At 39.2% G+C, this 27,576-nt stretch overlaps 1 protein-coding gene across 4 annotated transcripts in view; it reads right to left on the bottom strand.

The window, feature by feature from the left end:
- Window positions 1–27,576, bottom strand: part of SAMD13 (sterile alpha motif domain containing 13) — a 49,377-nt gene that overhangs the window by 7,222 nt on the left and 14,579 nt on the right. For all 4 annotated transcript variants that reach the window (XM_017962984.3, XM_017962994.3, XM_009211873.4 and 1 more), the window contains one exon: window positions 17,985–18,096. In XM_017962984.3, the coding sequence (XP_017818473.1) occupies window positions 17,985–18,096 (112 nt within the window). The remainder of the gene's footprint in view (window positions 1–17,984; window positions 18,097–27,576) is intronic.

Raw genomic sequence — 27,576 nt, 5'->3', positions numbered from 1 at the left:
TGCAAATGACATGATCTCATTCCTTTTCATGGCTTCACAGCATTCCATGGTGTCTATGTACCACATTTTCTTTATCCAGTCTATCATTGATGGCCATTTGGGTTAATTCCATGTATTTGCTATTGTGAATAGTGCTGCAATGAACAGACATGTGCATGCATCTTTGTGATAGAATGATTTATATTCCTTTGGGTATATACCCAGTAATGGGGTTGCTGGATCAAAGTATTTCTGATTCTAGATCTTTGAGGAATTGCCACACTGTCTTCCACAATGGTTGAACTAATTTACATTCACACCAACAGTGTAAAAGCATTCCTACTTCTCCACAACCTTGTAAGCATCTGTTGTTTCTTGACTTTTTAATAATTGCCATTCTGACTGATGTAAGATGGTATCTCACTGTGGTTTTGATTTGCATTTCTCTAATAATCCGTGACGTTGAGCTTTTTTCATGTTTGTTGACTGCACTAATGTCTTCTTTTGAGAAGTGTCTTTTCATGTCCTTTGCCCATTTTTTAATGGGTTTTTTTTCCTTGTAAATTTGTTTAAATTCCTTGTAGATTCTGAATATTAGACCTTTGTCAGATGGATAGATTTCAAAAATTTTCTCCCACTCTATAGGTTACCTGTTCACTCTGATGATAGCTTCTTTTGCTGTGCAGAAACTCTTTACTTTAGTTAGATCCCATTTGTCAATTTTTGCTTTTGTTGCAATTGTTTTTGATGTTTTCATCATGAAATCTTTGCCCGTGCCTATGTCCTGAATGGTATTGCTTAGATTTTCTTCTAGGGTTTTTATAGTTTGGGGTTTTACATCTAAGGTTTTAATCCATCTTGAGTTAATTTTGTATAAGGTGTAAGGAAGGGGTCCAGTTTCAGTTTTCTGCATATGGCTAGCCAGTTCTCCCAACACCATTTATTAAATAGATAATCCTTTCCCCATTGCTTGTTTTTGTCAGGTTTGTCAAAGATCAGATGGTTGTAGACGTGTGGTCTTATTTCTGAGTTCTCCATTCTGTTCCATTGGTCTAGGTGTCTGTTTTTATGCCAATATCATGCTGTTTTGGTTACTGTGGCCTTGTAGTATAGTTTGAAGTCTGGTAGCATGATGCCTCCAGCTTTGTTCTTTTTGCTTAGGATTGTCTTGGCTATATGAGCTTTTTTGTTATTGTTGTTCCATCTGAATTTTAAAATAGTTTCTTGTAATTCTGTGAAGGGTCTTTCACTGTTAGCCTTTTCAAAATTTATCTCTGGACTTAAGAACTAAACTGAGCAGCAGCATCAAAACAACAAATGCTTTTAAAAAGGGAGCTGCTGGTTGCTCTTTTTGCAGGACACACAACTACAGATTTCCCAGGCTTCTTTGAAACTTAGTGTGGCCATGTGACTAAGCTCTGGCCAATGAGATGGGAAGGGATGATGCATGCCTCTTTCAGGCTCATAAAACTACCTGCACAGGCTTCTTGCTCTTTTTCCTTATGCTAACTTACATCAATGCCCAGATGATCTTGAAAGCTATTCAACTGATAACAAGGCCTCCTTCACCTGGGTCTTTGAATGACAGTGAAGCAGAAAATCCCCACTAGCTACCTTGGACTATTTGTAGGAGCAAGAAATAAAATTCTACTATAATTAAGCCATTATACACTACTTGTCGTATCTGTTGGTCTACTTTAATACACCAAACATTTCTACAATTTCTCCTTCACATTTACAACCTCTTCTTATCACGTCGTCAACTAAAGGAGTCCTATCTCTGCAACGTTGAAAGCCCAATATTCTGTTCTGTCTCTCACTCCTCACTCTCATTAAACCCACTTTTTCATGTCAACTCCACTGTCTCCAGGGTTATCAGTCCCTTTCTGACTCCTTTTTCATACCAAGTCTGAACCTGATGATTGGCCTGGGAACAATTCTTTTATTAGCCCTCTAAAATAGCCCTCTTAAGCCATTAGCTTTTTGCAGTGTCCATCCCACAAACCCCCCATCCAGGATGAGTCCAGCAATCCAGCTTCTCTAACTCCTCTACCTAGTGCAGCTGCGGAAAAAAATCAAGAAACCATGAAGATGAAACACCACACATTTGCAGTGTACCAATTGCAGCTGGCCAGTAGAATACCTCAACTGTTCTTTCGTTATCCTTGGTCATCTCCCTCTCCCATCCCCTTAGTGGCCATTCTTAACCTTCACTGCTCTCCTCCAGTTCCTTATTAAATCTGTACCAATCCCTATCCACCCCAAGCAGAGGAGCTTGACTCTTGTTTAGCAAAGGAAATAGAGACTGTAAGGAACTCTGTTAATGTCCATGAAGACAAAGTATTAGTCAGGGTTCTCCAGAGAAACAGAACCAATGAGATACTGGTTAGATATGACCAACCTGCATGCTGGGAAAAGAGGAAAGCTAGTGGTATAATTCAGTCCAAGTCTGAAGGACTGAGAATGGGAGGGTGAGGTGGGGCTGATGATGCAAGTCCAGTCAGAGTCTGAAGGCCTGAGAACCAGAAGCTCTGATTTCCAAGGGCAGGAGACGATGGATGTCTCAGGTTAAACAGAGTGATTTACCCTTTCTCCACATTTTTACTCTATTAGGGCCATGATGGGATTAGGTGATGCTCACCCACATGTTAGGGCCATTTTCTTTATCCAGCCTACTGATTCAAATACTACTCTCCTTCACAAACACCCTCACAGATACACCCAGAAATAATGTTTTGCCAGCCATTTGGGCAACTCTTAGTCCAATCAAGATGACACATTAACCATCACATAAGGACAATCTTATTTATATCTGTACACAACTTCACCTATGCCCCCAACTCAGAGGAAGAGAACCCTGTCTTGCTCGGTGCTAATTCCTTAATATTTTTAAAAATAAAATACTTGAATATTTTATTGACCAAATTGAATCATGACATATTTTATGCTGGCATTACATTTTAAAAACTTTATTGGGATAAAATTCATATAACATGAAATATGCCATTTTAACCATTTTTAAGTATACGGTCACATTGATTACATTTATAGTGTTATGAATTATTGCCGCCATTTTAAAAACACTTCCTCCATCCCAAAAAGAAATTATCCACTCATTACTTAATAACTCCCTACTCCCCTCAGCCTCTGGTAACCTCTAATCTACATTGTATCTGTATGAATTTGCCTATTTTAGATATTTCATGTAAGTGGAATTATGCAATATTTGTCTGGCTTATTTCATTTAGCTTGTTTTCAAGGTTTATCCATGTTGTAGCACATATCAGAACTTCATTCCTTTTTATGGTTGAATAACATTCCATTATATGTATACAGCACATTTTAAAAATCAGTTCATCTGTTCATGGACACTTGGGATGTTTCCACCTTTGGTTATTGTCAACAAAAGCTGTAATAACCACTGCACAAGTACAAGTATCTGTTTAATTCCCTCTTTTCAATTCTTTTGGGTGGAACTGCTGGGTCATACAGTAAAGCTATATTTAACTTTTTGAGTATCTGCCAAATTATTTTCCACAACAGATGCACCATTTTATAGTTCTACCCGCAATGTACAAAGAAATTTCTCCACATCCTTGCTCCTCCATATTCTTTTGACCTCATCCCTTTCTATATCCTCAGGGAGTTTGCTTCACTTAACTTTTCTCAATTTATTTCAATTTTAATCTGTCCAATTCTTTTAGCTACTTTCCTGGATGTGAGTAAGTCTGGATGTCTCCTCTCTTAGAAGAGAACTCTCTTGCCTACATGACTCTCTAGTTGCTGCTTCTCCCATACTGGCCTGCCTCCCACTCACTCCTCAACTTGGAAGGAAAGTTCCTCCCCAGCTGATATGTGTGCACCCTGACATGCTGCTGTGGCTGCTGGCATGCATGAGCAAGCACAGATCCCATTGCCACTGGCCCAGTGAAACTCTGTGGCCAGCATCCCCCATCGGAGTGTTGTGGCCAGCAGACAGAGAATACCTCGACCCCTCCAGTAAAGGAGGTTGCTAAACACAAGGGGCCAGAGAATAAAGCTGTGACCCAGTACCAACCCCCCAGAGTTACAGCATGCAGCCCAGAAGTGCCAAGCTGAGCCTTATCCCCTAACATCTTGCAGAAATGAAGACAGTCACCTTATACCACAATCAAAGCCCTAAGGGCATTAAAGAAAATAAAGGCAAAAAAATCACATCCAAAGGACAGCAATTTCAAAGATTGAAGAAGCATGAGCCCATAGAGATGAAACAAAACAAAACAAAACAAAACAACAACACAAAAAACAAAAACCAAATCAAAACAAAATAAAAAAACCTAGTGCAATAACTCTGGCAACTCAAAAAGTCAGAGTGTCTTCTTACCTCCAAATGATTGTACTAGTTCCCCAATAATTGTTCTTAACCAGACTGAAATGGCTGAAATGACAGACATATAATTCAGAATATAGATAGGCATAAAGATCATTAAGTTTCAGGAGAAAGTTAAAACACAGTCCAAGGAATCTACGGTATATATGGGAACTGAAGATGAAATGGTCATTTTAAGAAAGAATCAAACTGATCTGGTAGAGCTTAAAAACTTACTTCAAGGTTTCATAATACAATCTCAGCAGAATAGATCAAGCTGAGGAAACATTCTCAGAGCTTGAAGACTGGCTGATATGGTTTGACTGTGTTCCCACCCAAGTCTCATCTTGAATTCCCACATGTTGAGGGATGGATCCAGTGGGAGGTAATTGAATCATGGGGGCAGGTCTTTCCCATGCTGTTCTCAGGATAGTGAATAAATCTCAGGAGATCTAATGGTTTTAAAAAGAGGAGTTCCCAGCCGGGCATGGTGGCTCATGCCTATAATCCCAGCACTTTGGGAGGCCGAGGCAGGTGGATTACCTGAGGTCAGGAGTTTGAGACAAGCCTGGCCAACGTGGTGAAACCCCATCTCTACTAAGAATACAAAAATTAGTTGGGCATGATGGCAGGCACAAGTAATCCCAGCTACTTGGGAAGCTGAGGCAGGAGAATCACTTGAACCTGGGAGGCAGAGGTTGGAGTGAGCTGAGATCATGCCATTGCACTCCAGCCTGGGTGATAGAGTGAGACTCCATCTTTAAAAAAAAAAAAAAAAAAAAAAAAGAGAAGTTCCCCTGCACAAGCTCTCTCTCTTTTTGCCTGCTCCCATCCACATAAGATGTGATTTGCTCCTCCTTGTCTTCCTCCACAATTGTAAGGCCTCCCCAGCCATGTGGAACTGTAAGTCCAATTAAACCTCTTTCTTTTGTACATTGCCCAGTCTTGGATATGTCTTTATCAGCCGTGTGAAAATGGACTAATACAGTAAATTGGTACCAGTAGAGTGGGGCATTGCTGAAAAGATACACAAAAATGTGGAAGCGACTTTGGAACTGGGTAACAGGCAGAGGTTGGAACAGTTTGGAGGGCTCAGAAGAAGACAGGAAAATGTGGGAAAGTTTGGAACTTCCTAGAGACTTGCTGAATGACTTTGACAAAAATGCTGATAGTGATATGAACAATAAGGTACAGGCTGAGGTGGTCTCCGATGGGATGAGGAACTTGTTGGGAACTAGAGCAAAGGTGACTCTTGTTATATTTTAGCAAAGAGACTGGTGGCATTTTGCCCCTGCCCTAGAGATTTGTGGAACTTTGAACTTGAGAGAGATGATTTAGGGTATCTGGTGGAAGAAATTTCTAAGTAGCAAAGCATTCAAGAGGTGACTTGGGTGTTGTTAAAGGCATTCAGTTTTATAAGGGAAACAGAGCAAAAAAGTTCAGAAAATTTGTACCCTGACAATGTGATAGAAATGAAAATTCCATTTTCTGAGGAGAGATTCAAGCCAGCTGCAGAAATCTGCATAAGTAATGAACAGCTAAATGTTAATCCCTAAGACAATGGGGGAAATGTCTCCAGGGCATGTCAGAGGTCTTCATGGCAACTCCTGCCATCACAGGAGAGCCTAGGAGGAAAGGATGGTTTTGTAGGCCAGACCCAGGGTCCCCGTGCTGTGTGCAGCCTAGGGACTTGGTGCCCTGTGTCCCAGCCACTCCAGCCATGGCTGAAAGGGGCCAACATAGAGCTTGGGCCATGGCTTCAGAGGGTGTAAGCTCCAAGCTTTGGCAGCTTCAATGTGGTGTTGAACCTGCAAATGCACAGAAGTCAAGAATTGAGGTTTGGGAATTTCTGCCTAGATTTCAGAAGATGTATGGAAACACCTGGATGTCCAGGCAGAAGTTTGCTGCAGGGGCAAGGCTTTCATGGAGAACCTCTGCTAGGGCAGTATGGAGGGAAATGTGGGGTTGGAGCTCCCAGACAGAGTCCCTACTGAGGCACCGCCTAGTAGAGCTGTGAGAACAGGGCCACCATCCTCCAGACCCCAGAATGGTAGATCCACTGACAGCTTGCACTGTGCACCTGGAAAAGCTGCAGACCAGCCATGAAAATACCAGCCATGAAAGCAGCCAGGAGGGAGGCTGTACCCTGCATAGCCACAGGGGCAGAGCTGTCCAAGACCATGGGAACCCACCTCTTGCATCAGCATGACCTGGATTTGGGACATGGAGTCAAAGGAGATCATTGTGGAGCTTAAAGATTTGACTGTCCTGCTGGATTTTGAACTTGCATGGGGGCCTGTAGCCCCTTTGTTTTGGCCAATTTATCCCATTTGGAATGGCTATATTTACCTAATGCCTGTACCCCCACTGTATCTAGGAAGTATCTAACCTGCTTTTGATTTTACAGGCTCATAGGTAGAAGAGACTTGCCTTGTCTCGGATGAGACTTTGGACTGTGGACTTTTGAGTTAATGCTGAAATGAGTTAAGACTTTGGGGGACTGTTGGAAAGGCATGATTGGTTTTGAAATGTGAGGATGTGAGATTTGGGAGGGGCCGGGGTGGAGTGATATGGTTTGGCTGTGTCCTCACCCAAATCTCATCTTGAAATCCCACATGTTGTTGGAGGGACCTCATGGGAGGGAATTGAATCATGAGGGCAGGTTTTTCTCATGCTCTTCTCATGGTAGTGAATAAGTCTCAGGAGATCTGATGGTTTTAAAAAGAGGCAGGAGTTCTGATGGTTTTAAAAAGAGGAGTTCCCCTCACAAGCTCTCTCTCTTTCTGCCTGCTGCCAACCACATAAGATGGGACTTGCTCCTGGTTGGCTTCCACCATGATTGTGAGGCCTCCCTCCCCAGCCATGTGGAACTGTAAGTTCAATTAAACCTTTTCTTTTGTAAACTGCCCAGTCTCAGCAATTTATATGTCTTTATCAGCAGCGTGAAAATGGACTAATACACTGGCTCTCTGAAATAACTCAGTCAGACAAAAATAAAGAAAAAAATTTAAAAAGAATGAACAAAACTGTTAAGAAATATGGAATTATGTAAAGAGACCAAATCTACAACTCACTGGTGTCCCTGAAAGAGAGGGTGAGAAAGCAAGCAACTTGGAAAATATATTTGAGGATATTGCCCATGAAAGCTTCCCCAGCCTTGTTAGAGAGGGCAACAGTGAAATTCAGGAGATGCAGAGAGCCCTTGTGAGATACTACACAAGATGACTATCCCCTAGACACACAGTCATCAGATTCACCAAGGTTGAAAAGAAATTAAAAATGTAAAAGGCAGATAAAGACAAGGGGCAAGTCACATACAAATGGAACCCCATCAGGCTAACAGCAGACTTTTCAGCAGAAACCCTACAAGCCAGAAGATATTGGAGGCCTACATTCAGCATTCTTAAAGAAAAGAAATTACAACTAAGAATTTCATATACAGCCAAACTAAGTTTCATAAGTGAAGGAGAAATGAGATCATTTTCAGATAAGTAAGTGCTAAGGGAATTAGTTACCACCAGACCTGCCTTTCAAGAGGTCCCTAAGGGAGTGCTAAATAAGGAGAGGAAAGACCATTACTGACTGCCACAAAAACACACTTAAATACATAGACCACTGACACTATAAATCAAGTGCACAATCAAGTCTGCATAATAACCCGCTAACAATACAATAACAGAATCAAATCCATACATATCAATAGTGACCTTGAATGGAAACAGAGTAAATGTCTCAATTAAAAGGCACAGAGTGGCAAGTTGGGTAAAGAAGCAAGACTCAACTGCATGCTGTCTTCAAAAGGTCCATCTTACACGTAATTACACACACAGGCTCAAAGTAAAGGGATGATGAAAAATCTACCTAACAAATGAAAAGCAGAAAAAAAGCAGGGGTTGCTATTCTAATTTCAGACAAAATAGACTTTAAACCAACAATGATTTTAAAAAAAATGACAAAGAAGCGCACTATATGATGGTAATGGGCTCAATTCAACAAGAAGATGTAACTATCCTAAGTATATATGCACCCAAAACAGGAGCACCCAGATTCATAAGATGAGTTCTTAGAGACCTAGGAGACTTGGATGACTACAAAATAATAGCGGGAGACTTCAACATCCCACTGCCAGTTTAGACAGACCATCAAGGCAGACAACTAAGATATTCGGGACTTGAACTTAACACTTGACTAAATGGACCTAAAAGACATCTACAGAACGTTCCACCTCCAAAATGGCAGAATATATATTCTTCTCATCTGCATATGCGACATACTCTAAAACTGACCACACAATTGGCCATAAAACAATTCTCAGCAAATTCAAAAAAGAGGAAATTATACCAACTGTACTCTCAAACCACAGCACAATAAAAATACAAATCAATAAGAGGAAGGTCACTTAAAACTGTACAGGAAATTAAACAACCTGCTCCTGAATGAGTTTTGAGTAAACAATGAGATTAAAGCAGAAATCAAGAAATTATCTGAAACTAATGAGAACAAAAATACAACACACTGGAATCTCTGGGACACACCTAAAACAGTGTTAAGAGGAAATTTTATACTGCTAAGTGCCCATGTCAAAAAGTTACAAAGATCTCAAATTAACAACCTAACAGTACACATAGAGGAACTAGAAAAACAAGAGTAAACCAACCCCAAGGCTACCAGAAGACAAGAAATAACTAAAATCTGAGTTGAACTGAATGAAATTGAGACACGAAAAACCATACAAAAGATGAACAAATCGAGGGGTTGGTCCTTTGAAAGAATAAATGCCATATACAGACCATTAGCTAGACTAATAAAGAAGAAAGGAATGAATATCCAAATAAATAAGATCAGAAATGACAAAGAGGACATTACCATCAACCCCATAAAAATATCTTTTAAAAAACCCTCAGAGACTATTACAAACACCTTTATGCATACAAACTAGAAAATCTAGTTGAAATGGATAAATTCCTGGAAACACAACCTCCTAAGATTGAAGAAGGAAGAAACTGAAGCCCTAAACAAACCAATAATGAGTTCTGAAATTGAATCAGGAACAAAAAGCCTACCAACCAGAAGCAGCACAGTACCAGATGGATTTACAGCCGAATTCTACCAGAGGTATAAAGAAGAGTTGGTACCATTCCTACTGAAACTATTCCCAAAAATTTAGGAGGAGGGACTCCTCCTTAACTCATTCTATGAGGCCAGAATCATTTTGATACCAGAAGCTGGCAGAGATACAACAAAAAAAAGAAAACTTCAGGCCAATATCCTTGATGAACATAGGTGCAAACATCCTCAACAAAATGCTAGCAAATGAATCCAGCAGCATATCAAAAAGCTAATCCACCACAATCAAGTAGGCTTTATCCCTGGGAAGCAAGGTTGATTCAACATATGCAAATCAATACATGTGATTCATCACATAAATGGAACTAAAACCCCAAACCACAAGATCATCTCAATAGATGCAGAGGAGGCTTTCAATAAAATTCAACATCCCTTCATGTGAAAAATCATTAACAAACTAGGCATCAAAGGTAAATACCTCAAAATAATAAGTGCCATCTTATTATTGACACGAGAAACCCACAGTCAGCATTATACTGAATGGGCAAAAGCTGGAAGCATTCCCCTTGAGAACCAGAAGAAGACAAGGATGCCTACTCTCACTACTCCTATCCAACATTGTACTGGAAGTCCTATCCAGTACAATCAGGCAAGAGAAAGAAATAAAAGGCATCCAAATAAGAAGAAAGGAAGTCAAACTATTCTTGTTTGTAGATGATATGATTCTATACCTAGTAAACCCCATAGTCTCTGACCAGAAGCTGCTTGAGCTGATAAGCAACTTCAACAAAGTTTCAGTATACAAAATCAATGTGCAAAAATCAGTAGCATTCCTAACAACAACCATACATTAACAGCACCTAAACTGACAGCCAAATCAGGAATGCAATTCCATTCACAATTGCCACAAAAAGAATAAAATACCTAGAGATACAGCTAACTGGGGAGGTGAAAGGTCTTTATAATGAGAATTACAAAACACTACTCAAAGAAATCATAGATGACACAAACAAACGGAACAACATTCCATGCTCTTGGATAAAAAGATCAATATCATTAAAATGGCCATACTGCCCAAAGCAATTTACAGATTCAATGCTATTTCTATCAAACCACCAATGACATTCTTTACAGAACAGAGAAAACTATTCTAACATTCATATGGAACCAAAAAAGAGCCCAAATAGCCAAGGGAATCCTAAGCAAAAAAATCTGGAGGAATCACATTGCCTGACATCAAACTGTACTACAAGGCTACAGTAACCAAAATAGCATGGTACACATAGACCAGTGTAACAGACTAGAGAGTACAGAAATAAAGCTGTACATCTATAACCATCTGAGCTTTGATGAAGTCGACAAAAACAAGCGATGGGGAAAGGACTTCCTATTCAACAAATGGTGCTGGGATAACTGGCTAGCCATATGCAGAAGATTGAAACTGGACCCATTACTTATACCATATATAAAAATCAATTCAAGATGGTTTACAGACTTAAATGTAAAGCCTAAAAGTATAAAAACCCTGGAAGATAAACTAGGAAATACCATTCTGGACACAGGCCCTGGCAAAGATTTCATGATATAGACGCCAAAAGCAATTGCAACAAAAACAAAAATTGACAAATAGGACCTAATTAAACTGAAGAGTTTCTGCATAGCAAAAGAACTATCAACAGGGCAAATAGACAACTACGAAATGGGAGAAAATATTTGTAAACTATGCGTCCAACAAAGGTTTAATATCCAGAATCTGTAAGAAACTTAAACAAATTAACAAGCAAAAAAACAACCCATTACATATTGTGCAAAGGACATGAACAGACACGTCTCAAAAGAAGTCATACATATGGCTAATAAGCATATGAAAAAATGCTCAACATCATTAATCATTAGAGAAATACAAATCAAAACAATGAGACACCATCTTGCACTAGTCAGAATGGCTACTATTAAAAAATAATGAAAACAGATGCTGGTGAGGTTGCTGAGAAAAGGGAATACTTATATAGCAGTAGTGGTGGGAATGTAAATTAGTTCAGACATTGTGGAGAGCAGTTTGGCGATTTCTCAAAGAACTTAAAATAGAACTACCATTCAACCTGGCAATCCCATTACTGAGTATATTCCCAAAAGAATATAAGTTGTTCTACCATAAAGACACTTGCACCTGTATGTTCACTGCAGCACTATTTACAATAGGAAAGATATGAAACCAACCTAAGTGCCCATCAACAGTAGACTGGATAAAGAAAATGTGGCACATATACACCATGGAATACTACATAGCCATTAAAAAAGAATAAGAACATGCGCTGCGCAGCAACATGGATAGAGCTGGAGGTCATTATCCTATAGGAACTAATGCAGGAACAGAAAACCAAATACCTTACATTCTCATGAGTGGGAGCTAAACATTAAGCACATATGGACACGAAGAAAGGAACAATAGACACTGGGGCCTACTTGAGGGTGGAGGGTGGGAGGAGGGTAAAGACTGAAAAGCTGCCTATTGGATACTATGGTTATTACTTGGTGATGAAATAATCTGTACACCGAACCCCTGTGACACACAATTTACCTGTATAACAAACCTGAACATGTACCCATGAATCTAAAATAAAAGTTAAAAAACTTCAAGTTTTTTCCTTATCAGTTTTCAATTTTCTTGGCTACTTTCTTATTATTAGCATTACCAACTTACTTGTGATTTCACCTCTTTTCTAAATTTTCATGGGCTGAAAGGACACATCAGCAGAGATTGAGTTGCCACTTCCCCTGTTCATTATGCTATAAAATGTTCTAAGCGTTTCAGTAGCCTTTAATTGTTAAAAATTATCAGGCATCAAAGCACCTCAAATATTTTCAATACTTGGTATGATTAGATGCTGATGAAGTAAATCAAGTTATTCTCAATCTGTGAGGTTTTAACTGGTCTAATTCAAAGTCAGATTTGCTATGAAAGGTAATGATGTTTAAGTTTCACCTTAACAAGTTTGTATCCACAATTTTGTAATTTTTTTTTTTCACCGAGGGCTGTTAGAATTGCATAAACTTTAGGCTCCACAAAACCTGAATTTGTCTCTGTTCTAATTAGAAATCTCCATCTAGAATCACTACAACTGAATTCAATTTGGCCGTGATTAGAACACTATGCTCAGGGTTGCTCTGATTGGCCTCTCTGCCCTATGATTCCATTTTGAGGTAGTTAGTATTACTTGGCAATATGTAGCCATGAGAAATTTCATTTATTTTTTATTAAGCCAGCGACTTCAGAAACTTATCAAAAGTTAGCAATAAGCCATCTGTAAAGAGATGTCAATCTTTGCATTTCAAATGAATGACTTAAGCAACCAGTTGGGCATTTCAGAGTATAGATACTATTCTTATTCATGTGGTTTGAGAAAAATGAAGAGGTAATAGAGTAAAATTAATTTGTCACCTTGAGTTGCATATTACTTTGTCATGATTATTTCAGAGATACATATTGTTCTCAAAATAAAATCACAAATGTTGCTTGTAAGTTTGAGAAATCTGAAAAATATGAACTGTATGACATTGATTGGCAGATCTCTGTCTTCCATCTTCTTCTTATATATTCTAAGTATGTGAGTCAAACAGACAAAGACATAGAAATGAAGTGACTATACCACAACAGGCAGAGCTGTCTTTGTGACTTGCCATTAGGGTCCAATTTGAGTGGTGAAGTTACTGTACTAGATTGCCAGAGTTCCTTAAATGGCAACTAAAAGCACTGCCCATAGTTGGCTTTATAACAGAGAAAACTGCTAATTTAGCCTTCAGAGTTTGACAAAGCAAACTTTATCCTAAATGCTCTGTGAGGAAGGGAGGGATGCTTTTGAACAAGATTAGTCAAAATAGTCTCTTAAAAACCAAAGCTCTTATCAAAGTAAAATTCTTGAGGTGCCTTTGACTCTGGAAAACTAAGCAGTCCATACCCATGGACAAGTGTCATTAAAAACAAAAAATCTATTCACAAAAGTTCAACTGTGTCTCAAGTGGTTTTGCACCCTGTGTTGTGCACTGAAAGCATACTTCTTGAGGACCAGTTTTAAGATTACATGTTTTGACTCTTAAAGCAGGAGCTTGAACAGTATTCTGTTTGTTTAACTCAGTATTAACCTTATAGAAATCTGAGTCCTAGAAGGGCAGATTCTCCAGGACCATCCACTAACCATGAGTAAACTGGAAGAAAACATATCAGAAGTCATGACTCTCATTCATTTCCTTCACCAGAGCCCAAAATGTTTGCCTGCTAGAAGGCACTTGGGAAAATAGCCACCATACCACAGTGTCTGTGGGAAAGAGAGATGGTACTAACAAGGCTGTAATCACTGCCTTCTCCAGGGCTCCCACTGCCTCCTGCTTTCATAGGTCAGTGAACCCTTTGGAGTGCTAGCTGAATGAGTCCAGTGGGCCAGACTCCCTACATGGTGAGCAACTGCAACCCTGATGACACAGACCACATGCCAACCCAAGGAGTAGTGACATCGACATCGCTGTCCAAAACATACATGCTGTTGACACTGGGTTATTCGTGATGGGCTGGGCAGGGACTTAGGCCTTAACTCTTGATGATTCTTTTGACTTGTAATTGTGACTAACACAGAAAATTCAAAAGAGGATTGCCAGAAGAAAATTTAATGAAGATAATTGCAGCAGAGGAAAACTTAATGGAGATCATTGTTCTGTGACAGTGGGGTGCCTGCACAGGAAAAAGGAGGTTAGGCAAAGACCACCACCTTAATCCAGCTGCTTCTCCATACCACAGGAACACAGGACAAATCTTGCCCTCCAAGAAATCTTGCTCAATGGTCTGACATCTTCCAAGAGGTCATGCTGCTAGAAAGCCACATCCGAGTCTAGTTGCCACAGCCATACAGTTTCCAATACTGTGCTATGAGACCATACCACAAAGATAGATACTCTCCTGGAAGTCAGGCCATCTGATGGCGGACTTGTTTGCCATCAATATCAGTATTTTAGTCAGTTCAGGCTGCTAGGACAACATACTGTAGATTGGGCAGCATAAACAACAGATATTTCTCACAGTTCTAGAAGCTGGAGGTCCAAGACCAGGGTGCCAACATGGTTGGGTTCTTGGTGAGGGCTCTCTTCCTGGCTTGTAGAAGGCTGTCTTCTTGCTGTATTCTTACACCCAAGAGTAAGCTCTCTGGTGTCTTGTCCTCTTCTTATAAGAGCATTGATCTCATCATGGGGCCTCCATCCTCATGACCTCATCTAAACCTAATTACTTCCCAAAGATCCCACCTCCGAATATCCTCACTGTGGGTTAGGTTTTCAACATAAGAGTTTTGGGGGGACATAAACTTTCAGCCCATAGTAGTCAGCCATGAAACAATAAGTTCCCCACATCACTGGCAACCATGCTGCCCTTTCCGGACTTGCCCTTTTCAAAAGTGGTTTAGGGGATGCTCTCCATCCCTGCCCTGCTTCTGTCAAGTGGAAGGGCAAAGCTTTCCTGAGGAGAGTTTAAGGAGGCAGCTGTTCTAACTGTTTCTCAGCTGCTGTGACCTTGCATGTACCTGCATGTGTCTTGAAAGGGCCATGTGCTTGGGCTGGAGATGGCCTGTATCTTCTCATCAGGATGATGAGTGGGTGCTAACCGACTAGGTTCATTGCTGGGAAGACCCCAGAGGCCACGCTGATGGCCTCTGTAGTGTGATGATGAAAGAGGCAGGTTAACATAGTAGAGGATCCAATTCTCAGTCCTCATGAATATCATAGCAGTGACTTATCTTACCAGCCTAAGCCTGGCCAGTGATTCCCTCCCTGCCCTCCACCTCCTTTAATGGAAAAGGAGAAATGAGAGATTTGAATCACTGCCAGAGACTAATTCAAGGCAGACTTTTCCCCGACCCAATCACCCTTCCATGAGAATGAAGAGAACTCAAGCTTCTGGACTATGCTTGCAAAACTCTGATCCTTTGAGAATTCATTTCTCGGGCTTCCGAGTTGGCAGGTTGAACATAGCAGCAAGACGATGCTCACTTCTCCCTTGGATTTCTGAATGAAATGCTTTAGAAGAGTTTATTCCCATGATGGTTCCCAGTGTCCATGGGGACAGAATGAGATCATCCATGGGAGAAGGGGCCTGCTCGTGGGCCAGGCTCAGAGTTGGCAGTTCCATTTCTGAGGTACCTCACAGAACCTGGAAGGTCCAGAGAGCATCGTGTGCCCCCAGTCTGGGATGTCTGCCTCCAAGGAGTCTGAGCAAAAGCTCAACCTGCAAAGGGCTTTTGGTCAGCTGGGAATCTGGCCAAGAGACCTTTTAGCTAAGTATTTTTTTTTTTTGTTAACCATTTACAATACTACTTAAATTTAATTTTAGAAGAGTGCCATTCAATTGCAGTGACACAAATGGACATTATACCAGTGAAAAACAAAATAAAATATGTTCCAGCTGATCAGCGGCCTTCCACTTTCCAACCTGAGTGGTATTTTTCCATCACAATTTACAAAAATTTTTCAAACATAAAGAAAACTCATCAGAGTTTTATAGTAAATACCCATATTCTGAACACCTAGATGTCACAATTAACATTTTCTGTACTTGCTTTACCACAAATATGTCCACATGGTCATCCTTCTATTTAATGGCCAATGCATATTTTCAATGCATTTTAAATTGAGTTGTATATATCAGTATACTTTCCCCCAAATACTTCTGTTTTTATACCACTGTTTAGGTGTTTTTCATAGTTCTTTTCTTTTTGAAGTAAAATTTATATGTTCTATAATGCACAAACCTGAATCATTTGCATATGCCTGTGTATAAGCAAGCAGTGACCCATGCATACCTGAACCCAAGCCTGTATCAAGATACAGAATGTTACCATCACCCAGAAAGTTCCCTCATACTCCTTCCCAGTCATTCTCCATCCCTACCCAGTCAGAGGCAACCACTGTTCTGATTGTTTTTTACTACTGATTCATGTTCCTGTTCTGGAACCTTATTTAAATGGAACCATTCGGTATGAAATCAGCTATGTAAGGTTTCTCTCAATTGGTAATACGTTTTTGAGACTCAGGCAAATGGTTGTACATAACAGTAGTTCATTCCTTTTTATTACTGTGGAGTATTCCACTATATGAATATACCACTCTTTGTATATTCATTCCCCCATTGATGTACACCTAGGCTTCAAATTTTTGACCATTGTGATAAAGTTAGTAAGAACAATTTTGTACAAATCTTTTTACAGACATGTGTTTTCATTTCCCTTGGGTAAATACCCAGGAGTGAAACTGCTGCATCATGGGATAGATGTCTGAATGTTTATTTCACATTGTCACCAACAATGAAGGAGTTCCAGTTGCTCCACATCCTTGTAAACATTTAATGTTATCAACCTTTCTCATTTTAGCTCTTCTGGTGGGTGTGAAGTAATTTAAGCTGCTATTTTAGCAAGTTTTCCAAATTAGGAAAAAAATACATATGTACAAAGATCAAGTCTGAAGTAAATATGGGTTGAAGGAAATCTAGAAATTGGAGTGTGCAATATTAGAAAAGTTTACCTTATCCAAACTCAGGCCATACAGTTAACAGTTTGAGAGAATAAACAATGGCTGAAGGGATTTTTCAGTTTTTAATTCTCCCTACAATATTATATTAGAAAAGAAAATGTAATGCTTAGAAAACTGCAGCCTTCATTGATGGAGAAATAGGAATTCTGTGTTTACCCACAGAACTGGCCTCGTGTGAACCACACTGTGTTGCCTCCACTTGCCTCCTCGGGTCAAAGCCCCTTGAGGACCACCCCTGCAGACCTGGTGCAGTCTGCAACATGGAGCTAAGAATCACCTAGACAATTGGGATGGACTCCTGCCCCTTCCTCCCTCTTTCTGATAGCAACCCTGGACCTGAGGGAAAGGAAATCCCATTTTTTGAGCATCAACACTATGCCAGAACCCATCCTAGGCACTGTGCATATATTGGCCGCTAATCCTCACAACAACATCCCTATAGAGTTATTGACAGTCTGATGTTATAAATGTGAAACCAAGACTCAGAGAGACATAGTAATGTGCCTAGGGTCACATAGAGATAGAAGAACCGGGATTCGACTATCAATCCTATGCTTTTTCCAGTCTACCTTGCTAAGCACCCAGAAAGCAAATTGCAAAGGGCTTAATAGTTCATTGGGTGCTGAGGCCAGTAGTAGAAGGTGGTGCATGTCTCTTGGTCAGGTTTGTCCCTGCTTTTCCTTTCTTTTCTCTTTCCTGCTTTCTAGTGTGTTTTCACTGAAGGTAGGGCTGATTCACTCCATCCCTGAGTATGATCAGTCTTTCAGAAGACACAGATGTAAATGAGCTTTAGCCTTCTTCTCCACAGCTGCCACTGTCTCCGGCTTTGAGTTTTCCCCTTGCACAAAGGGATAATTCACCTGGAACATCCATTCGCCTTCCCCTCAGTTTCTCAGAGCCTCACTGATTCCTCCCTGCTGTTTGGTCCTCTTCCTCCTCACTCCCTTATGCCCATGGTCAGGAAGGGAGGTAACCATGGGTTCATCACATGTTCATCCCGTATTTCTCTAGACCAAGTTACCTGTTCCTGAAAAGCACTAGCTTGCTCCTCAAATCCCACGGTTCTGAAATAATTGACGACATCCATCACGGCCCAGTCGGCAGGATCAGGTGGTCTCCCATTTTCCATGGAACTGCAAAACACAAATCCAGACAGTTGTCATGGCAGTGTCTGCACAAGGGTGTGGCCAGGCTCACAGACGGGTCTTCTGGGGCAGGCCTCTCGTGTTTCTTGGGTTCAGATGATGATTACTCTCACTGGCTTAGTCACTGCTAATAAACCATTTGACATTTAATGTAAATTATTTCCTCTGGTTTTTAATCCAGAGACATTGAGAGTGGTCCAGTGACTACTGGCAGCCCAGAGTATGATATTCATAATTCTGAGTTCAGAACACCCGGTCTTTTACAATATGACCTCAACATATCTCTCTCTCTTCCTGTCTTCCTAACACCTTCCCTAGCCCCAACCCCACATATCTAGGGATAAAGCCCTTCCACAATAGGCCAAGTCCTTTTATAGGTCTGAGCCTCTGCACATTCTGTCCCAGCCACTTACAATGCCCCCACACCTGTCTCTATTGGACAAAACTCTACCATTTCTACCAGTACAAAACTAACTCCTCTTTGAGGCATTTTTCTGGCTCTTCCAAGGGCATGTTTTAGTCATAACCTCCTTTGACTTCTAGAACTTCATTCAAACTCCCACTGTAGCACCTTCCACATTGAATTATACTCTCTGTTTATTGAACAGTCTCTCCCATTAGAGTCGGAGATGCAGGTTGGAGATATGCATTTGAGCCTAGACCATTTATCATTTTATTATTCCTAGTATCAAGAGTGTACTTAGGAACTTAATCCATGTTGTTCAAATAAATAAACAGATGACAATCAAGCATTTGTCTGAGAGGGTCTGTGAGTAAGGCTCCTCATTGGATTAGAGAGGAGGGAAAGGAGAAGTAGAATAAAGAATGGTAATGACCTGCAGTTACTGGAACTCTGCCTTATTTCTGCACTGGGAGTATTTGTCTCGCTTTCTCTATACCTCATCCAAGATGATTTTCCCAGAGTGTACATCCAATCACATAGCCTAACTTTGCTTTGGAGGTCCTTCAGGACAAAGCCCCTCCTCACCTCTCCAACTAGGAATACACTGGAGAGCAAAACAGACACCACCCTTATTCTTATGGGCCTTACAGTCCTGTGGGGAGTGAACATTGATCAATAATCATCCAAGTAAATATACAGCTGCAAGTTATGCTAAATGTTAAGAAGGACAAGCATCACGTACTACGATAGTTTAAGCAATAGGGGAAGCTTTCCCGTGGGAGTTTCTTTTCAGGTATGCTCTAAAAAGCAGTCAGAAATTAACCGTATGAAGAAGTCACATGAAGAATGTTCCAGGCCCTGTGGCAGAAACACATATAGCCAAGGGAGCCATGCAGGTCTTGGAGGCCACACTGAGGATTCTGGATATTTGTTAAGAGCAATGAGGATAATTGAATGGTCCTGTGTAAAGGGGGTGACCTGATCAGATTCACATTTTGAAAGAGAACGCTGGAGAGGAGGCAGTCAACAAGCAGTCTATTGCAGTCATGCAAGCCAGAGACCATGCTTAGACTAGGGTGATGGTTATGAAAAACGAGAGGAGTGTGTGGATTTAAAAGATAGCTAATGAATAAAATCAGTGTAACTTAGTGCTAGACCAGATATAGAGAATGGAGGGAGTAGAAGTGTCATGGAATTGGATGGATGGTGGTAACATCCATCCAGCTGAACATGCTAAATTTGGGGTACTGTCTATATCCAAGTGGAGATTTAATGTGGGCTATAAGTGTAGAGTGCAAAGCAGAAGAGTGGGCTAGATACACCTGTGGGAGACAGAGGCATTTAGACAATAATGGATATCTTGAGAGAGGAGGAGAAGAGAGCTGGGCCTAGAACTAAGCTTGAGAGGTTCAATATTTAGTAGAAGTTGAAAAGATCCAGGTTACTTTTAATGGAAACAAAATTGGCTAGATTTAGGGAGATTCCTGAAGATCTTTAAAGGTCTAAGAGTCAAGGATCCAGCCACCTCATTCCCCAGGATAATGTTTTGCCCATAGCAGGAACCTAAAATATTTAAGAAAACAAAACCAACTTCTGTACTAGTTAAAGGGAGTCACTGATCAATGGCACATGTGATCGTTCATTTCTCAACAGCACCTAATTTAAAAACATTTAAAGCCAATACTCTAAATGTCTTCTCTTTTGGACTTAAAGATGGTGAATCTATAACCACTGAATGCCTGTATACACATGTACTCATGTGCACACATGCACACACACAATCTTCCTACCATTTAACAGGCAATATACATCAGGAAGAAAACTATTTTTCATCCTAACATTGCTAAATATTATAACTATGTGTTTTTAAATCAATGGTAAATTTTTAAAAAATTATCTATGTGCTGGAATTTTCCATACACTAGCAACATAAGCAATCAGCAACTGACACTGAGGACCCTCTTCAAGGTACCATTTTCCTTCCCTCTCTCTTAAGGTGTCCTTGAAGAATGTTTGGAAAGGAGTTCATTGTTCCAACAAATCTTTACAGTTTTCTAATTAGCTCACTTCTGATAGTGAACACAGAGTCCCATCGAACACACTTTTAAGTGCCCCCAGAAAACATCTGAATTCACTCTCCCTGTGGTTGACTTCAGTTAGTTGCCTTTCCTCACCAAAAATAGTTATCAGACCATCACATGTAGCCCCAAACCTAAAATAAAACATTTTAAAAAGAATACTCAATTGTAATAACAAAATACGTTACATCGTAATTTTAAGATGGGAGGCTTTCCTGATTTTTATTCTGTTGGGATATAACATCATGACTTCCATAATTTTGAAATATTCTTGAGTATAACAATGCCACAGAGAAGAAAGAGTTGTAAAACTGCTGGCAGTGTACCATGAATAGAAGCAATGTGGAACAGGGCACTCTCTCATTCGGAGGGTAAGGGAATTCACCCAGAAGAAACAGGGGGTTAGAAACCAACCAATACAAATGATTGATCTACTTAAGTTTAAAAGCCTGATAGCCCCCCAAAGCCAAATTAACCTGGAAAAAAATCACATTAGACTATTGATATCCTGAGAAGAAAAATCTATCTTCATCTCTGTAGCACCAGCACCTAGCACAGTCTGACTGGTGCACAGTTGATACACAGCAAAATATCACAATGGACTAACAACCAGAGAGCACTTACAACTTAAAATCTGGTTTTCACACATTACTCAATATCAGCCTCCCACCTCTTTGTGAACTGGCTACTGTAACCTGCTTTTGGGAAACGAAGGCTCAGACAGGTTAAGAAACGCACCCCAAATCGCATGGTAGATAAAGCTAGGATTGGATTCCAGATGTGCTTGACTCCAAGTCTATGCTTTTTTTCCACTATACTTATTCATTGACACAACAGATATTTGTTGAAAGTCTGTCTTCTCAGTATTGTGCTAGATGCAGGGTTACAAGGACAGGGAATGCATAGTCCCTGCCCTCAAGGAGCTGGCAATCTGGTGAGGGAAAGCAGATGTGGAAACAGCTAGCTCAGAGGAATACTCGAATCGAGGGGTGAACGAACTGCGGTTGAGGACGTATGTAAGGGAGGGCTGGTTAGTTCAGCCTGCCTAGAACACTTGAAGATTTTCAATGGCAGTTTAAAAAGGCATTTATTGCCCTCAACATGCTCTGAGCGGGGCCCCAGAGAAGGGATGGCTTGCAGAGGCATGTCTCCGCAGGCACACACCATCACTTCTAGGTTGCTTGTGTTAATGCACGATGGGTGATTTCACTGAGCTCATCCAGTGGTTTCAGCAACAGTTTTAAGGAGAAAGCTGGTGATGATCCAAAAATAACATAACAAGGGTAGGCCAAGTGGAAGGGTGTGCAGGGCAGGAGCCAGAGTGCCAAAACCAGATAACATTTGACGTGGGAAGGTATTGGAGGATAGATTTAAGCAGCACCATTCTCTGCTAGGAATACAAGATGTCTCCCCAAGGACTGATATTTTGTCCAAATTGAGACACTTAGTTTTAGTTGTTTCCTTATAAATGGTCCATTCTCACCACATCTTTTCTTATGACCTTTGCATGTCAAATTCCAGAGGGAATTTAAATGTCACACTGTTTAAAATACCTGCCAGGTGGTGGTTCCATTGTGGCTGCTAATTTTGCGCTGATAAAATGAAATGGCAGATACAAAAGTGCCATTTTCGTTTGATATTTATTATTCACTATCGTCATAGCAAAATGTTTCTTAGAATATAATACATGTTAATATGATAAATTTATGAGTATTTTCCAGGCACATAATCTCTAAAATATATATTTTATATACAGCTTTATTATTAAAAATTAGCAAGAAATCTCAGCACTTAATCAAATTATCAATGTTTCCATTTAGCTCAGTCACCTTTTAGTCCTTGTGCATATGGTTAGGTCCATCAAGTATTGATAAAAATTATATCATGCATGAATAATTCACACAAGGAAATGATTATACCCTAATTAAACAATCACCTCGTTTTTAATGAGAGAGAGACACAACCACGGGGACAGAAATGCAATAATAACAAATTTGGCAGATATATGCAGATCAATTGAGCCTTTATGATGAGGTTTTCATGTTGGCACATCATAATTTTAAGTTCTGGCAGCAAAATCTCCATTTCCCTTTGTAAGAAGGCAGGCAGAAAATAGTTGAAACTATTTTCTAGCATATGTACATTTTATGGTATTTATGATATTACGGATGCTGAGAGTTGGTCAGGCCAAAAGGATACTCTGGGGAAATGCAATCCACATGTAATATCACAACTCCATTATATTCATCAATTGTATTTCCACTTCAAAGTTCGGAGCAAGTTACTTTAGACACTGGTTAACATATTATGATGATATATTTGTCACATTACTTTTTTTATAAAGCTGATTCTGAATGTTACTTATTTTTACACTCAGCAGTGCACTCTAACTTTGTGCTGCCTAGATATTTATAACTTATTTTCAAAATGAAATTAACCTACTCTTTGCTCATGTCTTAAAACAGCCTCTGGCTAAAAGCAATTTAGTTCTGCTTCTAATAAATTAATATTGATCTCTTTGCCTATGACATACCTAAGGATGAAGCAACTAAATGAACGTTAGTGTTAGTTCCATTCCTTTCTCCCTCTCCCTTCATGCTAACAAGCAGGAATCTGGCTAAACGGCAGGCCCAAAAAGAGAAAGGATGATTGAAAGTTTATGGACCCGACATTTTTCATTTTTAAATATTCAGACAAATAAGAATTGACTGATGTGCTGCAGCACATCAAAATGATGAAAGCTTTGAAAAGGCAAATAACTCATCAAACCTTCTGTATATTCCAAATTCTTTAGCTTAGAGTTCAGATGCTTGATTCAAACCTAACTGGGCAACATCCTAGACTTTTCCATACCCATGGCTTTGCTTATGTCAGTCAAACCCTTTCTGTTCAAATTCCAGGGATTAGTCCTGCTCATTATAAAGAGACCAGTTTAATTTCCCCTTAATTAATTTTAACCTGCCTACTATGAGCCAGGCACTTAATAAGCATTGAAAACTCATAGTCTAATGAAGAGGATAATCTCAGGTCAGCTGTGGGATGAAGAGGGTCATGATGTTTGTTTCCTGCTCTATTCCAAAAAGTGGTTAAGGAACAGGGGAAATAGATGGGTGAAAGAAGGATGGATAGTAAACATGGCAATGTGAGTCAGCCTGTGCTAGGTGTGTAGATGAAAGGATTTGGAGCCCTGAGTCACCAGTAAGACTAGGAGCAGGCACCCCAGATGGATGGAGCATCTTCCTACAGAATTTCTTTCCTCTGTATAGGTATCTTCCCTCAGGCTAATGGCTTTCCTCTGAAATCATACAGCATTCTGTCCTTGGCATACCTCTGCCTGGAATGTCTTCCCAACCCATCTTTCTGAAATCAAGGGATCTTATAAACAGCCTCTTTTCCTTGTCCTCTTTTTATTTGTACATTCTAGTACAACTAAAATCCCCTAGTGTAAATAAGAACACTCCTTTTTTTTTTTTTTTTTTTTTTTTCCTGTCACCCAGGCTGGAGTGAAGTGGCGGGATCTCAGCTCGTTGCAACCTCCGCCTCCTGGGTTCAAGCGATTCTCCTGCCTCAGCCTCCCAAGTAGCTGGGACTACAGGTGCATGCCACCACACCTGGCTAATTTTTTGTATTTTTAGTAGAGACAGGGTTTCACCATGTTGGCCAGGGTGGTCTTGATCTCCTGATCTCAGATCCACCTGCCTTGGCCTCCCAAAGTGCTGGGATTACAGGTGTGAGCCATTGCACCTGGCCAAGAACACTCCTTTCAAGAAGACTCAATGAATAATTTTCATTCACCATCAGATACAATTCATGCCAAACACAAACATAAACATTTCATATCCTAATCATTAATACTAAACACAACAGTCTAGAGACTACCTGAAGAACTTTTCCTCCCTGCTCTGAGCCACAGCACAATGGTCTTTGTTCCAAAGGATTTGGGTGTGGCTTCATTGCTTAGACAAACTTGGTTTTTCTTCTGTAGGGATCTCAGCAGCAAGACAGAAACTATATAAAAAACAGCAGTCCTTGAGGGCTGACAATGTATAAAAGACATATAGTCAATGTCTGTGAATTCTGCTGGCATTGATTGAAACTCCTTTTGTTTTCACATTTAAAATATGATGTCTTAATATGCTTAACTGACTCTATAGTTTTATGCATTTTACTCTTTTGAAATGTACACTTCAAGGCAGGTATTTACAATGGAAAAAATAGTATAACTCAAAATAATAAACAGACTCAATTCTTAACCCATTATCATTTAATCGAAGGGAATAATCAAAGACTTATTTATCATGAGACCATATATCAGAATGAACAGATAACTATAACACATCAAGGAATGAATTTTACCTTCAGTAAGAAAAATAAAATAGTGCCATTTACAAGTATCACTATTAATTCCCATATATTATCAATATTCAAGAAAACATTCAACAAAGAAACAGTGAATTTGAACAACACTGTAGACCAAGTGACCCTAACAGACATATACAGAACATTCAACCCAATAACTGCAGAATATACATTTCTTTTCAAGCATACACAGAATATTCTCCAGGATAGATTACATATTAGGTTACAAAACAATTTTTAACAAATATATAATTAATGAAATCATACAAAATATCTTTTTTGACTGCAATGGAATGAAACTATAAATCAATGGCAGAAGGAAAACTGAAAAATTCACAAATACATGAAAATTAAACAACACACTTTTGAATAACCAATAGGTCAAATAAATGAAAAGTGAAATTGGAACATATCTTGAGACAAATAAAAACAAAAACACAACATATCAAAGCTTATGAAACGAAACAGAAGCAGTATTAAGAGGGAAGTTTCTAGTCACAAATACCTACATTAAAAAAAGAAAGATATCAAACAACCTAACTTCCTACCTAAAGAAATTAGACAAAGAAGTAAAATAGAGAATAGAAAAACAGTAAGAAAAAATCAACTCAGACTCGGTCTTTTGAAAAGATAAACAAAACTGACAAACCTTTAGCTAGGCTAAGAGAAAAGAGAGTGAAGACTCAAATAAATAAAACCAGAAATGAAAAGACATTACAACTGATGCTACAGAAATGAAAAAGGTCATACAGACTACTATAAACAATTATAGGTCTACAAACTGGATAAGCTAGAAGAAATAGGTCCCTGGAAGCATACAACCCACCAGATTGAATCATGAAGAAATAGAAAATCCAAGCAGACCTATCTGTAAGGAGATTAAATCAGTAGTATAAAATCTTCCATAAAAGAAAAGCCCAGGATTAGATGGCTTCATTGGAGAATTTTAGTAAATATTTAAGGAAGAATGAATGCCAATCCTCAAGCTTTTCCAAATAACTGAAGAGGAGGGAACATTTCTGAACTTTTTTTTATGAGGCCAGTATTACCCTCCTACCAAGCCAGAAAAAGACACAGAAAAAAAGAAAATTATAGGCCGATATCCCTGATTAAATATAGATGTAAAAATCCTCAACAAAATACCAGCAAACAGAATTCAACAGTACATTAAAAAGATCATTTGCCATGACCTAGTGGGATTTATTCCTAGGATGGCACAACATACGAAAATCAATTAATGTGACATATCACATTTACAGAATGAAGGATAAAAATCACACGATCGTCTAAGATAAAAAAGTGTTTGATAAAATTCAAAATCCTTTCATAATAAAAAAAAAAGTCTCAACAAAGTAGGGATAGATTACCTTAACCTAATAAAGGCTATCTATGAAAAGGCTATAGTTAACATCATACTCAAAGGTGAAAAACTGAAAACTTTTCCATTAAGATCAGGAACTAGGCAAGGATGCCCATTCTTGCCACTTTTATTCAACATAGGACTGGAAATCCTAGCCAGAGCAATTAGGCAAGACAAAGAAATAAATAGCCACCAAGTTGAAAAGAAAGAGTAAAACTGTCCTTACATTTACAGATGATATGATCTTAAATAGAGAAAACCCTAAAGACTCCACAAAAAAAACCTGTGAGAATGAATAAACAAATTCAGCAAAGTTGCAGGATACAAAAATCAACACACAAAAATCAGTTTCATGTCTATACAATGATAATGAACTATCTGCAAAGGAAATTAGGAAAACAATCCCATTTACAATAACGTCATACTTAGGAATATTCTTAACCAAGGAAGTGAAAGACATTCATACTAAAAACTATGAGACATTGATGAAAGTAATTAAAGGAGACATAAACAAATGTAAAGACATCTCAAGTTCATGGATGGAAGATTTAATACTATTATAATTTCCGTATGACCCAAAGCAATCCACAGATTCAATGCAATCCTCATCAAAATCCTAATGATATTTTTACAGAAATAGAAAAAAATTCTAACATCCATATTGAACCAGAAAAGATCTTGAATAGCCAAAACAATCTTGAAAAAGAACAAGGTTGGAGGCAACACACTTCCTGATTTCAAAATATATTACAAAGCAACAGTGATTTAAACAGTATGACAACGGCATAAAGACTGACATATAGATCAATGGAACAGAACAGAGAGCCCAGAAATACATCCATGGATATATGGTCAAATGATCTTTGACTGGAATGCCGAGAATACAAAATGGGGAAGGAAGAGTCTCTTCAACTAATGATGTTGGGGAAACTGGATATCCACATGCAAAAGAATAAAATTGGATTATCTTTTACCATACACAAAATATCAACTCAAGATGGATTAAAGACTTAAACGTAAGACTTGAAACTGTAAAATATCTAGAAGAAAATACAGGGGGAAATCTTCAAGACATTAGTTTTGGCAATAGTTTCATGGATATGACACCAAAAGCATAGGCAACAAAAGCAAAAATAGACAAGCAGCGCTACATAAAACTAAAAGGCTTCTATACAGCCAGGGAAATAATAGAGTAAAAAGGAAACCTATGAAATGAGAGAAAATACTTGCAAACTATGTATCTGATAAGAGGTTACTTTCTAAAATAT

The sequence above is a fragment of the Papio anubis genome, chromosome 1, assembly GCF_008728515.1.
Source record: "Papio anubis isolate 15944 chromosome 1, Panubis1.0, whole genome shotgun sequence".
Taxonomy (NCBI): domain Eukaryota; kingdom Metazoa; phylum Chordata; class Mammalia; order Primates; family Cercopithecidae; genus Papio; species Papio anubis.
The sequence above is the reverse complement of the archived record's forward strand: the minus strand, read 5'-3'. Positions and strand labels throughout refer to the sequence as shown.